At 35.6% G+C, this 23372-nt stretch overlaps 1 protein-coding gene and 1 long non-coding RNA gene across 3 annotated transcripts in view; one reads left to right on the top strand and one right to left on the bottom strand.

Moving 5' to 3' along the window:
- Positions 1–23372, top strand: part of LOC145678632 (uncharacterized) — a 90693-nt gene that overhangs the window by 17211 nt on the left and 50110 nt on the right. For both annotated transcript variants that reach the window (XM_081749000.1, XM_081748999.1), the window contains exons 3-5: positions 7738–7973; positions 14395–14519; positions 22457–23277. In XM_081749000.1, the coding sequence (XP_081605126.1) occupies positions 7738–7973; positions 14395–14519; positions 22457–23277 (1182 nt within the window). The remainder of the gene's footprint in view (positions 1–7737; positions 7974–14394; positions 14520–22456; positions 23278–23372) is intronic.
- On the bottom strand, positions 183–22511 carry LOC145678633 (uncharacterized). Its single transcript, XR_014130419.1, has 3 exons — positions 22410–22511; positions 765–887; positions 183–385 (listed from the first exon to the last, which is right to left on the bottom strand). It is a non-coding gene; the product is annotated as an uncharacterized LOC145678633 (long non-coding RNA).

The raw sequence follows: 23372 nt of genomic DNA, 5'->3' as shown, positions 1-23372 counted from the left end.
GGTAATTCCACTTAGAAAAGAAAAGAAAATAATTGAATGAAAAGATTTGGTAACTTAGAAAGCAACTAATAAGAGTTTTTAGAGTTGTGAAGTAATTTAATCATGCTATGATGTCATGATTCATGATTTATTTTTCAGTTGTAAATGACTTAAACGACAACTTAGCCAATTTGCATTTCGTACGTACTTAAAGAGGTAGAATTCTATATCCTACAAGCTGTATTTGTCGAGTTGTCTTACGATTATTTTGTTTGACCAAGAGGGTGTTCGAAGTCAGGTTCTATCTCATTTACGTAGGCGACGCCATAAACCCATAAGACAAAGGTACAATAGCCAGTTTCTTCCCTCTGCGATTCGAGGAGGTAGATGGGTATTTTGGAATTAGCTAAAATGAAGTGATAAAATGATCATTAGGATATACATGAGCTCAGCAGTTTAGCTTCTTTATACAGATATTCGCATGCATACACCAATTAATTATCTGATATAAGGTACTCTGTTTTCCTATATGTTAAGAAAGCAGGTCCTTAATGGAGGCTGTTTTTATGTTATTTTGATAAAAAATAATATGTTGCGAAATTTATTTAGTGTTTCAATGCAAAGGTACATTTTTCTACGAAAAAACGTTTACCTAGTGACAAGTGTTCAAGAAATAGTGAAACTTTTTGAACTACTTCATGCTCCAACCTTCTCCGAAGCTTTGCTAGTATAGTTTAGGTTAGGTAACTAAATAAATAAAGAAATAATCTAAATGAATTACTTACCAATTCAATTATCACTTCTATTGTATTCTCTTCGACCCATGGTAGTCGCAGCCATAGAGCCATGGGGACTTCATCACTAGATTTGTTCTTGTATTATAATGGATGCAATAGTAGCAGTCGCAGCTGTAACCGAAATGATTCTGCCATTAAGCCAAATAGCTTGTTCTTAGTTGTACTGTTTACACTAAGAAATTGTAATAAATAAGATTTACTAATTGCGCTAGATATGTTTAAATTGTTCTAAATTACTTAAAGGTCGTAAATTGTTCTAAATTACTTATCTAAAAGTAAGATTGTTAAAAAAATAATTAAAAAAGCGGGAGTTTTAAACTCAAGTACTCGTCTGGCAGCCATTTTAATAATTACACTCATTTTTTCCTTTACTTCATTAACTTATAAATCCATATCTATCTTAGCATAGGCTTCGTAGAAAGGCTGCAGCAAAAGTAATTTAAAATTGTGACCTAGAGGCATTTTATACTCAATAAAATGAAATTTACCTTGTGATCTTTAATTTCACTGTTTTGCGGCTTATAACTTCGACAGTTATCTCACTATAGTTGTTGTTTTCATCGAACCACTTAAGGTTGAGTTGGACAATTTCAGGTGCCAGAAATAAGTTTGTATGTACACTGTTCCACAAAACTTAAGCAACCCGAGAGAACGTGGTATAAGTGACGTGTGGGGCCCATTCAACACTGGTCGGTGGCATGCACATACACAGAGACACACAGGCAAGGCGATCACCCACTCTATCGCATAAGCAGCACCGTTGCAAGCGCGGTGAACAACTTATGCCATGAGGCGTACACCACAGCCCAGTAGTGTCCGAGGCTCCAAGCATAGAGTTAGTGGTTCTTCTGTGGGGTACAAACCTTGCAATGACTGGTAGACGACATTTGAGTGACTTTGACCGCGGGCGAATAATTGGGTGGTTGGAACTGGGCCGATCGCAAGTGGAAGTGGCGCAGGAATTCAACGTGAATAAATGTGTTCTGTCAAGGCTCTTGAGTCGCTTCCAAAATGTAGGTGAAGTCAGTAGACGTCATGGAGGAGGCCGTCCGAAGAAGACGTCGGCCGTTGAAGACCGATTTCTCACAATTTCTGCCAAATGTAACCATCAAGCTTCATGTTCTCAACTGGCCAATGAGTTGTTTCAGGTTACAGGACAACGCGTGAGTCGTGAAACTGTTCGTCGGCGGCTCAATAGAGCAGGACTGTATGCAAGAAGATATGTGCTGTGTGTGTCATTGAAACTGGAGTACAAACATGCGCGTTACAGATGGTGTCAGGAACATGTTGCATAGGGAGAACACCAGTGGGCGCGTGTCATGTTCTCCGATGAGTCGAGATTCAGCCTGTCGTCAGAATCTGGTCGGACTTTAGTGTGGAGAGAGCCAGGAACACGCTATCATCCAAACTTCATTGCTGTCCTATGGCGGTGGTTCGATTATGGTGTGGAGTGGAATTATGCTGGATGGGAAAACTGACCTCCATATTGTGCAACATGGCACTTTGACAGCACAACAGTACCGGGATGAAATTCTCAATACACATGCGCCGCGCAATTTCCGCGGAGCAATTTGGCCCAGACTTCCTGTTCATGGTTCCTGTCCCCGCCCACACCGTGCACATCTTGTGTCCGAGTATCTGGAGAGCGAAGACAATACGCGTATTGCATGGCCTGCATATTCGCCGGACTTGAATCCCATCGAGCATGTGTGGGATGCTCTTGGGCGGCGAATAGCGCAGTGCAGTCCACCAGCACCCACTCTCCCTGACCTGCAAACAGCTCTCCTCGAGGAGTGGCGCCATCTGTCGCAAGACTTGATCAACATTCTGATTTGCAGCATGGAGGCCAGATGTCGTGCCTGTATAGCTGTTCGTGGTGGTCACACGCCATATTGACTGCCTATGCCCTCGCACAATCCAGCTTCACCTGTTGAGGTATCGTTGTACTGAACTTTTTGGTCACTCTGTACATCTTAACTGTATTGTTCGTCTTCACTTGTGTTGCATTGTGTATCTGGACCGTCTGTTTGTTCATTATACTTGGTGCAGTGATCGTGTTTTATTTTCTGCTACTTTCTTCGAGTTGCTTAAGTTTTGTGGAGCAGTGTACATACACAAGATCGTAAATCGCTACTAACAGCCTGAAAATGACTTTTATAGGATATATTGACATGTATAACTCGATCCCTATAAATTTGGCTACTTATATTTGCGCATAGAAGTGGTGAAAATCTTATGCATTTTTATATTTAGAAATTTATTAAATTACTAAGACGTTGGAATTATGTTCGAAACCAAATTTTTCACATATGAAGATCGAATTTACGAGCAGAAGCAAACTTTAGACAAAAGAACAGTTTATTGCTCCTGTTTCAGCCAATGTATAAACATATCGAATCTAAAATTTTACTAATGCAAAAATTAAAATAACCTAAATATTTTCGCTTTGTATATGGCTTGGTTTTGATAAATAGAAAAGACGGACGAATGTAATTTCTTTATGAAATAAGGTAACAGCGTTAAGTGTGAATCCAAGATAAAATGCATGGTAGAATTAGAAAATGAAGGCGTCTTAAATTATTGATAGGACGTTATTTTTCACACAAATGTGTTTTTAATTTATTGTCAGTGTTGTGTGTCATAAAGAACTTCAACACTAAAAGAATCAACACTAATGTGTTCAAGAAACTGATTGTTACTCTTGCTAAGATTCTTTTGGAAACCAGAGAAGTGGATTACACATGAAATGATCACTTTTATTTATTTATTTATTTATTTATTTATTTATTTTCATTTGTTCAACACTTATTAATTTTTTAGTAGTGGTTAAGGTTTTATTCTTCAAGAATGTAAAGAAAGAACGAGCTCTAAGAATTCGTGTAAGCAAAAGTGAGAAAGAAACACCTCTGATTTTATATACAATTTGTCGATTTAAAGAAAGAACTGAAAATAGAAAAATGCTTATAAGCGGTTTTACAAAATTTTATAATTATATAAAATCATAACATACTATATAGATGTATTCATTTGAAATCCCTTTGATAATACTGGTTGATTCATTACTGTTTATTTACACTACTGCAAAAAAGTCCGAATTTTACATGAGTATATTTTTAATGAACAGAACATTCTGTCCAGTTTACTTTTAAAAGACATATCCCAACGATATAAAAAGAAAAACTGTCAATACCGTCTCATTGATAATTTTCGGTTTATGGCCGTTTCTGCGCGTACGCATAAATTATAGATGATCATGCATGGGGCCTATTCGATGAGTAAGGGGAGCGTCACCAGGGATTTTGCCTACGGGCGCCAAAGACAATTGTTACGCTACTGCATATATAGAAAATAAAATTAATTAATTCAAGTAAAGCAAAAGCTGACGATTGGGAGAATTTCTTTCTTAAGCTTAATTCTTTGTTCCAATGATGAAGACAAAATAATTGAAATCAACTTTTAATTAAATATTGAGAAGAACCATTTTTACAGGATTGACATTTTGGAAAATATCAGTCCGCAACATCGTTCAAAACTGGCAGTATTTAAACGTATTGTGATACAATAAAATGAATAGATACATTTTGAAACAACTATAAGTAAAAAAGCTTAGTGCTCACCGGGTATTTTATGAATACAAAATGGGAAATTAAGATATTTTAGTAATTACTCCATTTCTCTAGAAGGGCACAGTTCTGTTCGTTCTGTTCGATTAAACTTGTTTTTTTAATATAATCAGAACTGTCACTAATCAGCTTATCTGTATTGATCTTTTCGGTTACTTTTACGTCACTCGGTTCCTGTCTCCACCCCGAGAGATGTATTAATCGTACAGTATTCAGAGTTCCCATCGAACTGTCTGGAAACTCTGGAGATAATGGAAAATCCAGGGAATTCAGCTAATTTATAAAAAATCATGGAAAAATCAGGGAATTTCATGAAAATTTGAAAAACTTGGAAACGTCAGGGAATTTAAGTATGGATTTTTACTTGTCAGAACTTATTTCTCTTTTTGCCTTACTCAGCTACTTTGTAGAGGATATTTTATGTCTTGCAAAACGTCTCTACCTACATACATGTACACTCTATACATGTATATGCATAGTAGATGAGGAACTCGTGGTCATGAAAAATATAATTGCTTGTTTACATTATATATAAATCTAGAAATCTGTAAATCGTGATCTGGAAAATGTGAAAAAGTCAGAGAATTCGTGCTCTCCAAAGAAGTTGGAAGCCTGGTATCTTTTTCCTGATTGTAGGTCATATGTGTACCGAGTTTGGTTGATTTTTTTTGTGTGTGTGTATGTGAGAGAGAGAGAGACAGAGAGAAAGTAGTTATTTTGCATAAATGTACCGACAATATTATAAATCATATTGTCGACATAGCAATACAAGAAACTGACTAGGTCCTGTTTCAAGGCATATCACACTATAGCTGATTGCCCAACGAAACGAGCTACAATGAAAGACTTACATTTTATGTATTGAGGGGTAAATATCATAGTGGGTGTAGTGCGAATATTTTCACTGATAAATGTAAATGATGTTTGCAAAATGGTCCTTAAAAATACGTAGGAACATAACAACCGATTTTCACTGTTGAAAAATTGAAAAATTATTTTGATATATTTCGAGCATTTTTAATTTTATTATGATGAAGAAAATGACGACAGTGTTAATAATTGCGTCCTAAATTTTTATTATATTTTTAAACATTTTTTCAATAACGTTAATATATTGATTAATCTAGTGAGTATGTGAAAAGAAAAAGATCTTACTTGGTGTGTTTCCACAGTCAAAGAATTTTAACAATTCACAGAGAACAGCGAAGTCTCGCAATGCTAATATTTCACACCAGGAGAGTAATAGTTTAAAGGGAAAAAGTTGAACAAAGTGAACAGATTGAAAATAACCTGTTAATACATTACGATTTTTCAGACAGCTTACATTGTTTCTTCCAACAAGCCATGACGCGCTAGACGGCCATTATATTGTTTTGCATATTGTTTTTTAGCTTACTGTCTTGAAAATGTTTCTTGCGTGGAACGAAATATTGGGTTTGTTATTGTAATACAGTGGACTCGCAATTGCTGTTATTAGGTATAGTAGTACATATTATAAATGACAAAACAATTTATTTTTTACAGGAATTGTTTATTACAGTATATTAGAACTTATTAAAAAGCCAATACTTTTACATACGTGGAGTATCATACAAAACTGTTTTTGAAAATGTCAGTGATTGTTTCTTTTGGGACTTCTTTTGGCCTCTCTTTGATGCTACGATGTTATAGCGGTACACGACGAGAGACGGCTGAGTCCGAAGATTTGGAACGTATCAGTTCGGTAACAGCCAGTATACGCGCCATTTCTTACAACTATAATCTGAAAATTTTATTTATTTTCTTTTTCAGGCTATTTTGGTTAATCCGAGGGATAAGCACGTAGCTAAGGGGGGGTCTGAACCCCCCCCCCCCTTCGAGAACGGTTTTGAAAAATTAAGGAAAGATGAAACAAAATGGAATGAGAAAAAGGAGGATCAGCGTTAAAAATAAACTACAGAAAGCTTTTGGTTACTCCTTCTTATGAGGAAATTTGTATTACTTGCAATACATGGTTGCGAGGTGAGCGATATATCCTGGAAGAGTGAAAGAATTTGAAATTTCTAAAAAAGTTGCAGAATTCTCAGAATTTCTGCTACTAGTCAGGGAGATTTCAAGCTTCCGAAAGCATAGTGCTGTTGTGTAACAGCGTGGACATTTTTGTCATAATTTTTCGTCATCGCATCCTTGCAGTATCAAACATCTTATTTCAAAAACAATTTTCTATTGCTCCTTTAACCTGTCATTTGAAGCAGACAGTAGTTAACGGAATAATAAAAACAAAAATATATGTGGAAATAAAGTTTTGTTAGCATTTGATTCAACAGAAAAAGAAACGCAGATATTGCAAAATATTTTACAAGACATTATTGAGTATGAACTTTTTATAATAGTGAATATGTACTTTTTATAATAGTTGAGGTCATAATGAAAGGAATATTGTTATATTTGAATAAAAAGAGGAAGGATGTAAATATTGTATAATCTTTTTCAATAAGCTTTCTTATTTTACTCGAGATTTCTTCATAGTTTATTAATTACTTACCAACATATCCTCACAAACCAATATATGTTGACAGTAAAGTAGTTTAGATTGATCGAGCTCCTGGGCCTTCAGAATTTCATGTCACGCCCTTCCCCCCCTCCCCTCGTTACAAAATCCTGGCTAAACGAACCAATATATGTCCCAGTAAAATTGTTTAGAATGATCGAGCCCCTGGTGTGATGACCACAGTATTTCATATCACGGACTTCCGTCCTTCACGCAATCCTGGCTACGTGCCTGCGAGGGATCAGTTAATCCTGAGTTTGTTCTATTGAGAATTATTGTCGTGTTCTCTGCAAGTCGTTGCAATTATTTGAATAGGAAACCGTTAAAAAAAAAAAAAAAAAAAAGGAGCATGTTTGTATTAGACATTAACCTAAATCCGTTGCTGGAGAATTGTATTAAGTGAATAATTCAAATTAATAGATATTCAGGGACAGAGTTGTCTAACGGTACAATGCTCGCCTTTTGCGCAAAAAGTTATTAGTTCCATCTGAAGTCATTTGGTTGATAAAATCGATTTGTGAGTTTATTCAAGGTTCTCCCGTTTTCTCACATTTTCTTATTCCATCAGTTTTCCATCCTTCTCTTTTAATCTACATGGCATAAGCACGGAACTTTCACCGAAAGATTTTATTTGATTTTAGTTCTACAAATTAATAATAAAGAAGAAAAGAAATATGGGTAACTAAATTTTTCCTAATCTGATTTTAGATCTGTAAGTTAGAAGTTCGAAATTTTATATATTCTGTTTCAAATATAATATTGTGTAAACTTTATTATCACTTCGTTTTTTCTTTTTCTACAAATTTAGGTCTACAGAAGGTTTAACACCAGTACATATTGCAGCCGCATGGGGTCGCCGAAGGATACTTCATCTTCTTTTAGTAAATGGAGGAGACCCTTGGCTCAAAGATGAAGATGATAAAACTGCTCTTGATTATGCAATCGAAGAGAAACATTGGCATATTGTCGAAGAGCTAAAGAAGTTCTCAAATTTGAATGCCACAAATGATGATAAATGTGGTCCAAAATATGATATGGTCTTAGGTAATAGTCCTAGATTTAACAAATAGAACTGTTACTAGAATGTCTGTATATTTATCCAGTGATATCATTTCGAACTGTCAGAATGCACGTTGAAATAAACTTAGGTCAAGAACTTAACATATTTCGTAGATCATATTAAATTGACAGAAATTAGCACGTCTGTACAGAATAAGCAAAATATAATCACCGTCCAGGAAGAACTTTGCATAACTTAATTTGTCCAAAATAGGAACTCAAAAAAATTATAAATTTAAATACGAACAACGATCATTCGATGTCCAAACAATTATAAATTAAGATACGAAGAACTAGCATTTGCTGTTCAAAAATTAAAATTAAGACATGAACAACGAGCATTCACTGTCTAAACTAAGACAGTGTGGTACTTCACATTTCCTGAAGTCTAGTTACTGCTGAAAGAACACCTTTGAGCATTTGAATTTCGAAAAAAATAAAGGTGTAATATACATCATAGTAACTTACATTTTTCAATGAAATTGTTGATTACATTATCTCAAGAAACTTCAGGCGTAATAATATCAGTTTCGTTGTTTAATTAATAATAATACCGTATGTCAAACATTATCTTTATTACATTTTAATGATTCTAGACGGGCTCAACCCGGACGGAATTTTCCAGAGATGATATATTAAAAAAGTCAAGATTGAAATATAGTGTGCGGGTAAAATGGCTGGCCATGACAGGGCATTTTAAGGGAGATCTACATTGAAAAAAATGTTGGTACCACAGCGCGACCGAGTTTTCTTGTTACAACGCTACTGACGCTAGAAGAAGCTGAAGTTATTGGTTATTGGCTGTCAGCGCAATCCGTGCTTTGGTTCTGTATGCCCCGCCCCATTGCTGGTAGCTCAATGTAAGCGGATGCGACTGTATTGTTTAAGTCTATATTGAAAACAAATAAGGGAGAATGCGAAAAAAATGGTCCAGAGGCCTAAAATGCCTAAATATGGACCTGATTTTAGATATTTATTCGTAATAACGTACAAAGTATTAGGCTGATTAAATCGAGATAGCCTGGCCACATGGTTGTAATGGAAAATTCACATATATATAGAGTATAAGAACGAGTTTTAAGGTAGAGATTGATATTGACAGCCCTAACTAGGTTGAATTGGGATAGAGTAGAATCTGTTAGGGGAATTTGTTTCTGTGGTGTTGAACTTAGTTTTCTATAAGCTATAAAATTTCTCAGTTAATGTGAATGATATATAAAAATATCTATAGCTAACCATTATACAGTACAATATCTACCTACAATTATTTCTTAACGGATAATCATGCACAATAGGTTCGAAATGATCAAAATTTTCAGACTTATTATATAACCCACAATGTTAAATATTCTCTATAAGTATGTTCACGTCATTCCTTTATTTATTTATTTATTTATTTATTTATTTATTTATTCATTCATTCATTTTATTTTTGTTGTTGTTGTTGAGTATATTACCCATTACTGATTGAATAAATGTGTGGAAGTGCAAGTTTCTTGACAAACGTATGAGTTCCTTTAGAATCGCTGGAATCACATTTCAAGTGGATTCGCTGTTGTGAAAAACCCTTAAAATGGGAGGTGTCTAATACTAATAATTCTAATAATTCTGAAGATTAGTTTTGTTTAGATGATGATTTTCGGATAACCATCACAATTGAATAGTATTAAAATTAATCAAACAAGATGATAGGTTGGCTAACGACAAACTGATTTATAAAATACTATCATAATTACTAATCGAAATTATGAAGAAACAGAGTGTCTACTGACCTAAACCTAAAAAACCTTGAATTAGCCTGGAATTCATTTTTGTACCTGGAAAGCCTGAAAAAAGCCTGGAATTTAATAACAAACCTGGATTTTTCTCGATGTTACATTTTTCACTGCATATAATAGAGAAATCCTCTTTTTCTTAAAGGGTTATGTTTTGTGAGTATGTTGATAGCGACTACAGAGATAGCTGAGCTGAGTTCTATCTCTGCTTCCACTTGCTTGTGCCTTTTTTTTTTAAATTTCTTTGCGCCTTCCTTTAGCAGAGTTCCCATAGAACTAGAAAGTCTTTAGGTAGAATTTCTATCCATATTTTAGTAGCAGTTCGAAACCATTTTTTGCTACAGTACAAATCTAGAAATCAGGGAAATATTGGAAAAGGAAATTTTACCAAAAAAAAGTAAGGGACTAGTCAGGGAAAATGGTACTTAAACTGGAAATCAAGGAAAATTGGGGATTTTTGCTCAAGAAGTGCAATGCTCATGGTTCCTGCTTCAAAGTTACGAGTGGTGCCAATTGTTTATCATCAGAAACTATGCCCAACGAAACGCTTCGAGAGTCACGAATCACACTTTCTCTTGAAGCATTTGTGGAAAAGCATCAAATGTCACCTATAGTTGCAGACACGGTGAGACGAGAATATTTGAAATTGTGTTCGAATTCTGAAATTACACAGAAGTTGACAAATTTCAGTCAAAAAGACGAGAGATTAGGTTTTTTCCTACATGATTTATTTCATAAGGAAGGCGTTTCTAATGCTTTTACAACTTTCACCCGTAAAATTTGTGTTCTTTTTCACTGTAACGCTGCAATAGGAAGTAGCATTTCCGTTAACAAAGGCTGCTTCGTGGAACATCTACAAGACAAGAGTTTGGTTGTTTAAAGAAGTGTGTTAGATGCCATACATGTTGTTGGAGGGATATCCAATGTTAATATCACAAAAGACCATGATTCATTGTGTTGAAATGCATCAAACAGGAAGAATGAATATTTCAAAGACTGTACTCAAAAACAAGACAGAAAATATTAAGGAAACAAAATACTGAAAGAGAAAATAAAAATGTTAGAACATCAGTTTAAGTGGAATTAAAAAATGTTACTAAAAAGTACAAGAGCAACGAAGCTCCATCATTTGGATCACCAACGAAGTTGCCTAGGAAGCGGTAATGCACCAAGGCCACCTCCACCATGCAGAGGAAACTTCGCAAAATGGCAATGCAAGAAAATCCGCCAAGACAAAGGTGTATGGCTAATGTGTCTTGACGTGTCTTTGGAGACTGTGAGCCGGACCTTATACCATCAACTCAAGCTGGAAAAAGTCATGAAAGCTCGCGGCCATCTTCTCACGAATGCCCACCAAAAAGAACGAAAGTGTAACGCTCGATGAAGCATGCATTTACCTTTTCGACTGCGGCAAACCGAAAGCCATCATGTGCCGAGAGAAAGGCGCCAAGAACTTCAGAAGGTGGGTCTGTATCTGTAAAGAATCCTTCCCAAAAGTGTTCATGGTCGTTACTGGCTACTGTTATCGAGGTAAACTGAAGATTCGTAGGGTGACGAAGAACTGCAAAATAAATTCGCAGTATTTTCAGGAGCAGATCATGCGGCCGATCTACGAGCATGAGATTCCAACAATGTACGGAAACTACGCCAATCTGGTGCGCATTCATATGGATAAGGCCTCATCACATACTTCACGATCGTCCCTCGCATTCTACAGGAAGATGAAGGAGGCAAGTGGTATACAGGTGATACCTTTCAATGAGGTACCTGTTAAATCTCCAGATGCAAATCCTATGGACTATTGTGGATTTGGATTGCTGAAGCGGGCTTTGGGAAAACGGCGTGTGACAACTGTGGAAGGACTTTGGAAAGCTGTGCAAAGGGAGTGGGACAAGATTCCCCTCCCAGTTCTTCAGAGAAGCCTATTACAATGGAAATTACGCTGTCGAGCTATTGTTAGGAACCAAGGGAAACACATCGAGCACTTACAGACCTGGCGCCATGGATTCTTCTAAATGTTTAGATAAGTCGAAATTGGCCAAATATAGACTGAACAGCCTCTATAATGCGGAACACTTTAAAAATGCAACGTCACGAAGATATCTGTTTGACTATACATTTGCAGAATGTGTAAAGGATTAGCAGTGCAGCACCGCAGCGCTTCAGCAACAGCAGGCAAGCCAGAGAGTCAACATTCAGTTGTGTCCAAGTGTTGGCGTGACGTGTCTGAACGATCAAACAGTGACTCGTCCTCGACGTATCATGTTTCCGCCTTTGATCGTAGAACTGTAACACATTGCGACTGCGGGTTATCCTTCCGCGACATCGGTGCCCATGTTGAACAGAATGCAGCAACAGTGATTATTATTATTATTATTGACAAAATGATTATAATCATGATCCAAACAATCAATTTACTTTCATAAATATAAGCGCAATTCTATACATACTTTGCAAATACTGTAGTTCACACATTGATCTTATTTCTATATTCTTTTAATATACTAATCTCTCGGTTGAGCACAGTTATCTCATGGAATTTAGAATTAAAGGAAAAAACTTTGAGTGTTGCTTTCTGCTGCATATACTCTGCATCGGTGTTCGAAGTGGAAAAAAGCAGATGCGGTATGTTTTATTACGATTTTGACTCGACATACAAGTTATCTAAATGTTGAAACGCAGTGAGGTTGTGCTGCCTAAAAGATTATATTTCTATTTGCATAATGACTCAAAACCATTGGAGAGCTTCTCTATAGTAACGGGGAGGGGAGCGCATGGAGACACTTTTATCCCCTTGAACAACTATCTAAAAAATATATCCCCTTATGTTGTATTATAGAGAATTATGCTAAAAATGCTTAAAAACCGACTGAGAATATTAACAATTTCCTGCGAGAAAACTCCCGGCTCATTACTCTATTGTGGGGTATTCCAAACCGCCGGAAGGTCCCCTAAATCCGCCCATGCTCAAAACACGGAATTTATATCATTAAGGAAACAAAAAAACACACACAACACATGCTTAACAAAGAAACAATTCAATATGACACATCAAAATATGAACTAGGTGAACTTCGAAGACACCTCATTTTGAAAACAAAAGGTAGGGAAAAGGTAAGAAAATGGTGCTATCAACTTAGAAATTATTTCTACATAAGAAATAAAATCTTTTTACATGCAAAGCTATTCGTCAATTGCTGGATATAAAAATTGATTTATTAAAGGTATTTAGCATCTACTTTCCAGTGATGGTATGTTTTAATCATTGAAAAACCAGAGAGGGTATGCCTTCATCACTGAAAAATCATACCGTCTCATTTCGACCACTGCTCTGCATGCCCCATAATTGTTGAAATACATCTGTATAATTTGTTCCTTCCAGTTCACGAGTGAAAGTATTGATGCACCTCTGGTCAAGAATACTTTTGAATAGCGGAAAGGATAAAAATATTTTTTATGTATCTCCGTTTAGAGATGAGAATGAACATGCAGTAGCTGTTGTTGGGATGAATACTAACTAACTAACTCTATGGCCTATGGAACCCGGAGGTTCAGTGCCGCGTTCACAAAAGCTCTCCACTGACTTCTATCCTTAGCTAATTGCATCCAGTTTCTACTTTGTATTCCTATCTCTGCGAGATCCATCTTAATATTGTCCTCCCATCTGCGCCTAGGTCTTCCTAATGGTCGTTTTCCGATTGCTCTTCCACTCAAGACTTTGAAAGCGTGTCTACTTTCTTCCATTCTAGCTACATGACCCGCCCACCTAAGCCTCCTAGACTTGACGATCCTAACAATGTTTGGTAAACCATATAAATTATGTAGTTCCTCGTTATGAAATTTCCGCCAATCCCCATTCTCGTTCCTCTTGGGTCCGAATATTCTTCTCAGGATCCTGTTCTCAAATACTTTCAGTCTATGTTCTTCCCTCAGAGTAAGCGACCATGTTTCGCAACCATACAGAACAACAGGCATGATTATCGTTTTATATATTTTAAGCTTTAAATTCCTCGACAGAATTCGCGACGACAAGAGATTTTGAACCGAATAGTAACACGAATTCCCTGCCTTTAGTCGACATTTAATTTCTTCGTGAATATGATTTTCGTCTGTTAATATTGATCCTAAATATTTAAAAGTATCCACTTTATCAAAAGCATTATTTAATATTTTAACGCCTCCACAATTTGCCGTATTACTATGTACGTTAACTTCCATGAGATCTTTGATTTCCTCCACTTTCTTGTTCTTGTGAGCATTTTAATATTTGCATACTCCTTTTTAGTTAAAGTTGTTAAATTTCGCTTTCAAAATGCTATTATAAATGTTATAGCAATTTATTATAAATAGTATGCGTGCTCTAAACTAGATTCCCGATGGGTATCAATATATTTCGTAATTTATTAAATGAAATGAAAGGAAGAAAGAATTACTTGATTTTTTTCAGTAGTAGAATGTGAGATAAGAAATTAAAAAATGTAGCTTGTGCGCTAATCGTGCATCTCAATCAAATGTGCCATCCCCCATTCAGTACCCTCTATAGGTTGCATGCCGTAAGTGAATTATAATATTTGGTACTTGTAATTCTTTAAACTTCTTTCTACAAATAACCTTTTTTTTGTGTGTTTTAGAAAAGATCGTCCTTCACGAGAGTGATTTTGAAGTGGAGTATAAAGTGGAAGAAGAAGAAACTTGTAAGTCGCCTGTGAAAAAAGTAACGAAACAACTGACGTTAGGTGCCAGTGGTGATTGCAAGGTAATTAAAATATTAAATGGCCAAAGGACATGTATATGGATTTTACGAGATTTAGTGTATAAAATGAGGTAAATGCGAGATGAAAAATTAACAAAATGTTTATCATCTGAACAAAAAGAGGAGGAAATGAGTTATTATTGTTATTATATTACGTATAAGTGGTGTTTTGTAATTAAAGGTAGAGTTATCCTTATACTTACTATTTGGAAAATTCCTGTAATAACATTCACCATAAATTTAAAGTTACAGTAAAGACGAAAACAACGGTTTAGTTTTTTTTTAATTAATTAGAATAACAAATTCAACACCAAAATTCTTTGAAAACTGTTGACTACTTATGTTGTAATGTTGTCAACAAGCGTAACCTTAAATATGAAAACAAATATTAAAAAAAAAAAAAAAAAAATCTTCCAAAGAGTTTTCTCGTTGTGTTCTGCAAAAGAAATGCCAAACAAAGAGAGAAAAAATGTTTATATCGGGAAGAAAAGTGGTTACTCTATAAAGCTAATTAAGAAATTGTTAGGAGAGACTTGGGGCTCCACACGAAAATAAGAACCGAAACAAAAGCGAAAAAGTAGTCAGTTAACCGAGTTTTCAATCCCTAAACGATAAATAAAATGATGTTCAAAAGATTGCTTTAGATACAGATATGAAATTAGGCAAAATTTTGGAGAAACACTTAGCTGATAGTTTATAATCCAGTTCAAGTTTCATGCTCCTGTGAGCAAACATGTATGGGAAACACACACATACACACAAACATCAAACAGAATTAAAGAACGTATCAGAGATGCAATATAGGAACACCCTAAAGGATAAATAAAGTGATGTTCAAAAGATTGCTTTAGATACAGATATGAAATTAGGCAAAAGTTTGGAGAAACACTTAGCTGACAGTTTATAATCCAGTTCAAGTTTCGTACTCCTGTGAGCAAACATATATGGGAAACACACACATACACACAAACATCAAACAGAATTAAAGAACGTATCAGAGATGCAATCAGAAACACCTAACTTTAGACTGTTGTTACATCAAAATACAATAATTCACATTACATTAATGAAACAAAGTTTTATTTAAATACAACAATCCTACAACCTCAATTTACTCGACAAATATCATTTTGTCGCTATAGCTGTCGAATCGGGTGGTTCATGGGGTCCTGAAGGCCTTAACTTTATAAAAGAAGTTGGTCAGCGCATTTATTTATCGTCAGGAGACGCTAGAGCAACCTCTTTTCTACTGCAACGCATCAGTATGGCAGTACAAAGAGGGAACGTTGCATCAGTTTTGGGAACGCTACCCTCTGATAAGGAATTGGAGGAGATCTTTTGTCTGTAATCTCGGCGAAGGTTTGAGGATGCTGTTGCGAGGCTTATCTCAATAACGTGTATTAGTGGATAATTATATTTTGATATTCTGTAAAATGTAAATTGTGCACTGTTCAAGGAATGTAATCTTTAGTATTTTTGCCAGCGGACTTAATGCAAAGTGGGTTCTGTACGTAAAATTGTTCATGTCTGGTTCCCTATTTTTTGCTGTTTTGCTGTTTTTCTATCGCTAGGAAAACGATATTAAAATTTGTATGTGTTACTACTAAAAGACGCACAGAGAAATATTTGTACCAAAACCTGGCCAAAATTATTTACTGTTTCTTTAAAAGTTCCTGAAAAAGTATGTATATTAACGTGTGATGAAGATTTATTCCGTGTTGAAGGGTGTATTACAGTTGTAGTTTGCTTGTCAAAAATCTGTATTGTACAGTGTAATTACGTAACATGTATCATTCATCAATATCAAAATTATATGCCTGGAAGGAAAAAAAAAATCCTACAAAGAATTTAGTTATCGTGAGTTTTTTTAATTATTAAAACTGAAATTAAATTTTAACTAAGCTATACTACAATTGTGAATTGTACATGGGAATTGTAGAAGGCATGCTATTGAAACTACGAACTAAAAGAAATATATATATATATATATATATATATATATATATATATATATATATATATATATTTTAATTATATATATATTTTAATTTACACATACAATATATATATATATTGTATGTGTAAATTGACTGCAGATTGTCGCAAAGCTTATTAATAAACACTATAGGTTAAAGACGTATTAGCAAAGCAACTTTGAGGGATAAAGAATTATATTACCAAATAATTCTCTCTAGGAAAATGATAGAAAAATCACAATTTTAAAGACAATAATATGCCATCAGGGACATTCAGAAATTAAAATTAAAAACTTAATAGACTATTCAGAGAACATGCATTTCAAATAGTTACAAATATATAAATAAATAAAATAAACAAAGGTCTAATTTACGAATTTTTTTTAAATACAAAAGAGAAGTAAACAATTAAAATCAGCCATTATATGCCGTAGAACATCTTGGCATTCGTCCTTGATAGAAGAGGCAGAATAGCTCAACGGCGATGGACAAGGATGAAGAAATTAGTTAGAATCTGATTTCGCCGAAGAAAAGAGAGTAAGTTAAACTTTTTTACCTTATGATCTGACTGCCCCAGGAATGTAAATATGCATTTAGCTTAAAAGGCAAACTTTACATTAATAAAAATATAAATATGGACATTAGTGATATTAAAATTAGACTTCTGACTTTGTTGTTTGCTATCGTTGAACGTCGTTTTTGTGTCATGAATCAACCATGAATCTCAGTAATCAAGTGCAGAAAATGAAACTTAAGCTTTTAAAATTGAAAAAATAGAATTGGCCTCTTAACAGTGACTTTAACATGACTACACTTGAGATACGTTACATACGAGACAAAAGTGATCAACTTATTCTCTTCTAATCTGTAAATACATATTCAAACTATTTTCTTCTTCCTTGTCAATCCCTGTTTGGAAAGATTATCATAGTGTAAATAATAATTGATTAAGAACACGTTTACAAACATAACATTGAATTGGATTGAATTGAAAAACCTGTCGCCACTTGCATTTCTTTTTTCTTTTTTTTAATGATTCGTTGTTAAGTTAGGAAGACAATACTTCACTTAATTCAATTAGGCCTCTTTATTACAAGAGTGAGTCAAGTCTTGCAATATTTCCACAACCCAAACAACAGGTGCGTGTATGCGCCGTGATCGACCATAAGTGCAAGATTAAACTGGCTCAAGAGGTAGTGAGGCATGTGGACTAGTAACATGACATGTTCAGTCATATTTTAGCGTTAGTGACAACGTCTGATACATGAACTGTTACTAAATGCGTTCGAATTTACGCATAACGTCGCGGCAACAATCCAAAATGTTTATTTTGAGAAAGAGAAAGGTGCAATTAACCACAGTACGTATCATTGATTCCAGAAATCTCGTTCAGGTTGTAAAACTTTTAAAGATCAGCCAAGGTCCGGCCGCCCCAGGATAACAGATTCTGGGATCATATAACACGCCACTGAGGAAAATCCATCCACCAGGACACAACAATTGTCAAACCAACTCTCATATCCCAGCTCACTGTAGTGTCACTCTCACGAACTCGAGAAAACCATCAGGAGCGGCCTCATTGTACCACGTCAAGTCCAGAGGAGAGTGGATGTATGCCGACAACTGCTGCAAAATCCCCGTGATGTGCGTTTCCTGAAACTGATTGTTATATGCGACGAAGTGTTTCACTGTTATATGCGACGAAGTGTTTCTCCGAAATCCGAATGTGCAAAAACAGTGTTTGAAGGAGGACTAACTTCCAGAACCGGTCGTCAAACAGGACTGTTTCGAGCATGAAGTCATGCTCTGTGTGTGGTGGAACTACGAGGTAATAATTTACTTCCAGTTCGTTCCTAACGATCGTACCATCAATGCCGACCTCTATCCGGAACAGTTGGAGCGGATGTATGCTACACTATGACAAAAATATTCTGTATTGTTGAATCAAAAGTGTATCCTACTGCAAAAGGGTAACAAATCCAAACTCTAGTCGAAAAATGCAACAAAAAAATCAGGAACTTGATGACATCGAACTGATACAACATCCAGTTTATAGCCCTGACTTGCCCCTTAAGATTACTACACGTTTCGGTCCATGACACACACCCTGAACCCACGATGCTTCACCAAGCAGCAGGAGATGGAAAAGAGAGTGACTGACTTCTTTACCTCTAAGAACAAGACGTGGTATCGACTTGAAATCAAGGAACTGGCAGAAAGGTAGCTGCAGACAGTCCAACACGAAGGGCTATACTTTAAATGTTAGTCTGCTTTCGTTGTAAACCCAGGTATGTTGTGTACCGGAATATTGCAAGACTTAACCTTGTAGGATCAATGTGTAACAGGTTAAAAGGCTTATATTGCATACATCTTAAGTAGTGAGACGCAAAGTTTCGGAGTTTTAACTCCCTCCACTCCTCCTTCTTCAGCAAGATATTATGGAAAAATAAACATTTACTCTCTCTCTCTGTATATATATATATATATATATATATATATATATATATATATATATATATATATATACCTAAATCCCACGTGTCCTGAAAGGACATGAGATTGAGTGCCTTAACCCCGCCCCCTTGTTGAAATTCTGCGTACACCACTGATCGTAAGTATACGTAACTGGAAAGCTGAGAGAATTAGTAAGTGGTAAATCCAGTTTTTTTCTTTTTCATTATTTATCTTTTAACCTTAGGCAAGAATTAGGAGGAAAAGAAAAATTACAGAATAGAAAAAAAAGAGAGAGAGAGAAAGAGAGAAGGCCAAGTTGGTTGGTGCCATATCCGTTCTTGTCTGAGGAAATATTTAAGCGAAAGTTCTTTTGATGTACACTTTTAGTGTATGTGATAAGTTTATATATATAGACAAGAACGAATATGTATCAACAAACGAATATCAAAATAATGTAAATAACTTGAGTTAGCAACACAGGTTGTGAGGTAATAGCACTGATGATGTGTGTGCAGCGTCCAATAGTAGTTCGTGGCGTATTAGATGATTGTTCGTAGTACGTCAGGACGGAAATTGAAGGAGATGTTGAGATTCATTCTGATGGTCCCCAAACTATGTCTGAACAGGACTGTGTATGTATATCGGCGTCTTATCATCTTGGAAGACTGCTTCGTTGTTAAGTGACATTTGTACCATAGAATACATCGGGTCACCTAAAATGTTTACATAATCAAAAGCAGTCATTCGACCCTTGAGAATAATCATATCAATAGAGTATACTCCGACGATACCACTACAAATTGTTGTCATGTGTAACTGTAGGAAGTACATAGTCTAGAGCACATGCATCTTTAGTCATCTGCCAAACTTATACTCAACCTGTTATGGAAACAGGAAGCAAGATGACTTAACGGACTATATTATTATTCTCCAATTACTAGCAGTTCATTTTTTTCGTTGTTGACACCATCTTTTTCACGCTATCTCATTGATGACGGTGATCAGATGTTTTAAAAAAATCATAACCCGACTGCGAATATTGAGGTTACAACTCTCATCGTGCTGTGGTTATAGAAACAAGTCTTTCCAGATGATGATTGAATTGTGCAGTCAGTTTGCTGCATTTGTTCAACGTTTCTTCGTGACAATCCTGTTTACTGTTCGGCGATCTTTGTCATCTAAGGTACGTCTTCCTGACCAAACGGCTAAAGCGCGAGCTAAATATAAGCGTGGTCCCAGTTGAGATAGTTGCTTTGGATAGAAGCGCGAGTACTGGTTCAGATCCCTTTAAACAGTAGGTTCCTTTTCCTATAGCCTTGCTGCTGAAAAGGAATGTTAAGCTAAATCAGTGCAATCCTATCACCTAGACTTGGTTTTCATCGACATTTTCTGTTCTCTGATTGTCTTGTTGTGTGTTCTATATGTTGTAATCTTCACCTTGTATACTGTTGCTCTCGATATGCTTAACATACTGATGGTTTAACCGCGCACTCACAATTTATCCTCTTTGGAAATCTCAAAGGTTTCTCATTTTGCAATCTAAACGTATAGTTTATTGCACAAAAGTATCCGTGCTATCTTGCGTATTAATCATTATCACCTGACATAAGGCATCACAGCGCACGAGAGTTCAATGTCAACCAATTCACAAAGTTTACGGGTTGCAATACATGGTTTTTTATAGCTATGTGTACACTAACCATTGTTGAAAACTGTTTTTTAAAACTTTAAGATCTACCTTAGTACAAAATTACTCCTTATTTTCGATCAAATATAAAAATATTTGCTATAGGAGAAGTTTATTTATCCTCCTACCTTTAAACATTAAAATACCAAATACATTTTTAATACCAGATCATGAAAAGTATTTGGTTCCTAAAATTTTTGTCTCCTAGTAAATTACTCGCAAGTACATTTATAAGAATTAAAATTAATTTATAAGAATCAAATTTATAAGAATTTATAAGAAGTAAATTAACACGATTAATTTAAAGTAGATAATAAAAATTCTAGATTAATATGTTGTACGAGGTATGGCTAGAAAAAAACCGGACTGATGCTACAAAATCTTTTATTGGACATTTTGCACAATGGGAACTCTATCCCCTTCAGAGTACTCCCCTTCACGATCCTTACATCGTTCCACACGATTCTTCCATTGTTGGAACCAGTGTTGCCAATCATTTTTCAAAATCATGTTTATGACATCCGTCGCTTTTCTTTTCACAGCTTGTCTCAAATCTGGCTCCTTTCAGGGCTGACTTCACAGTGGGGAATAAAAAAAAAGTCACACGAAACAAGATCCGGCGAAAATGCGGGTGATCTAACACTGGAATGTCATGTTTGGCCAAAATTGTCTTAACTGATAGGGTCGTATGGACAGGAGAGTTGTCTTGATGCAAAATCCATGACTTCGTTTGCCACAAATAAGGTCGTCGTCTTCTTACTCGCTCACGAAGGATTGTCAGAACATCAAGATAATGTTGGTTTACAGTTTGACCCTCGGGTACCCAATGAACCTATACAATCCCACGGATGTCGAAGAAAACAATCATCATGGCTTGGAATTTTGACTTGCTCATTCGAGATTTCTTCTGGCGTGGAAAACCCGGGCTCTTCCAATCCATTGATTGGCGCTTTGTTTCAGGATCGTACATGAAAAACCACAATTCATCACACGTAATCACTTTGTCTGAGAATGTAGGATTCATTTCAATATTTGTCAGAATGTCAGTACAAGTGTTCACTCGAGCTTCCTTCTGTTCCAATGTCAGGTTTCTTGGCAGCAATTTTGAACACACTTTACTCATGTTCAAATTCTCATGTAAAATTTGACGAACACTTTCTTTGTCTTCTGTGATGTCAGCAACAGCTCTAATGCTCAATCGACGACCTTTCCGAATCACATAACTCACTTTTTGAATGTTCGTTTCTGTCCTCGACGCGCAAGGTCGTCCTGGACGCGGGTCGTCTGTGATCATTTCCCGTCCCTCTTTAAAACGTTTAAACCACTCAAACACTTGTGTGCATGATAATCTCCGTACACTGATTTTAACATATCGTACGTTTCTGTTGCGGATTTTTCCAGCTTACACAGAAATTTCACATTACCACGCTGTTCCATTTTAACACAACATTTTTCCGACGGAACGCAGACGTACGTTGTGCTTTGTACAAAGACCACAGCAAAACTGATTGACCTGCATCCAGTTCAGGCTGTCATTCAGTAGACAGGGTATCGTGCTATAGAATCATGCATTGCTTTACCTTCATGTACATGTTGTTTGCCAGTAGCTAAATCAATCCGTTGTTTTTCTAGCCATACCTCGTATGTTTATTCTTATATTTATAACGAAACTATTGTGTATAACACACATTAAGGCGAGTAAAATCAATTATACTTGTTGGTAGACTTTTGGATTAAGTATGTATGTTCAGATTTACAATGCATCTCTCAGCGTACCTTTTGAGACATACTGGTTTAAAAGTCGATTTCTTGTGTACTTTCAGAAAACTGAGAAGAATAATTCGCCCATTGCATGGAGGTGGCTTAAATCTATTGCTGGCCAGTCACCTAGAAAAGAAAATTCAAATGAACATGGTTATTTGAAGACAAAAGAAATGTCTCTTCAAATTGAAGCAGATGAACTTTCTGCGTATATGGGAAAATTGTCCGTTAAAGAACGTATCAAACAATGGCGGGAGACGATAAAGAAGATGTCTCCACCTGCAGTAAACATTAGAGGGTCTTCAGCAATACAAGAACAAGATTATCAAGAAGAACATGTATTGGAGCATAGAAAAGGTAGTGACGAAGAGAAACCAAAAGTTAAAGAAAACAGCGAGAAGATTGTAGAAGAAGAAATTGTAGATAGTGAATTACATGAAGAAAACGTTGAAGAGAATAAAGGTTTACCTGTTGCTGCAAAAAGTGTTGCCAACCAAGTAAACGGGACATGTGTATTGGAACAGGAGAGAAATTTAATATGTCAGTCTGATGTTATAGAAGACATCAAAGAAAAGACAACAGCTACTTTGAATGAGAGTTTTTATTCAGCTGAAGCATGTACTCCGCAGAGAAATACATATAATGATAGTGTTTGTGAAAGTATACATACAAACCTTGAAATGTACGAAGTTGTTTGCTGCAGAAGTATTCCTAGTTCTATCAATGAAGTTGGTATAACTGAATATTTAGCAAGACATATCTCAGGAAATGAGAACAGACCACATTATCACACTCTATTAAATGTTTCAGAAATGTATTGGTACGTAGATGAAGAAGAGGACATTATTTTAGGTATAACAAGATATCTAGCAAATGTTACTAGGTAAGAACGATGTGCTATTAAAATATCATTTAAAAATATATATATATTTTAAGCTTGAGATAAGAGCTTATATTTCAAGTTACAAAAACGTTTAC

The sequence above is a fragment of the Thermobia domestica genome, chromosome 2 (genome assembly GCF_964235325.1).
Source record: "Thermobia domestica chromosome 2, izTheDome1.hap1.1, whole genome shotgun sequence".
NCBI classification, from domain to species: domain Eukaryota; kingdom Metazoa; phylum Arthropoda; class Insecta; order Zygentoma; family Lepismatidae; genus Thermobia; species Thermobia domestica.
The sequence above is the reverse complement of the archived record's forward strand: the minus strand, read 5'-3'. Positions and strand labels throughout refer to the sequence as shown.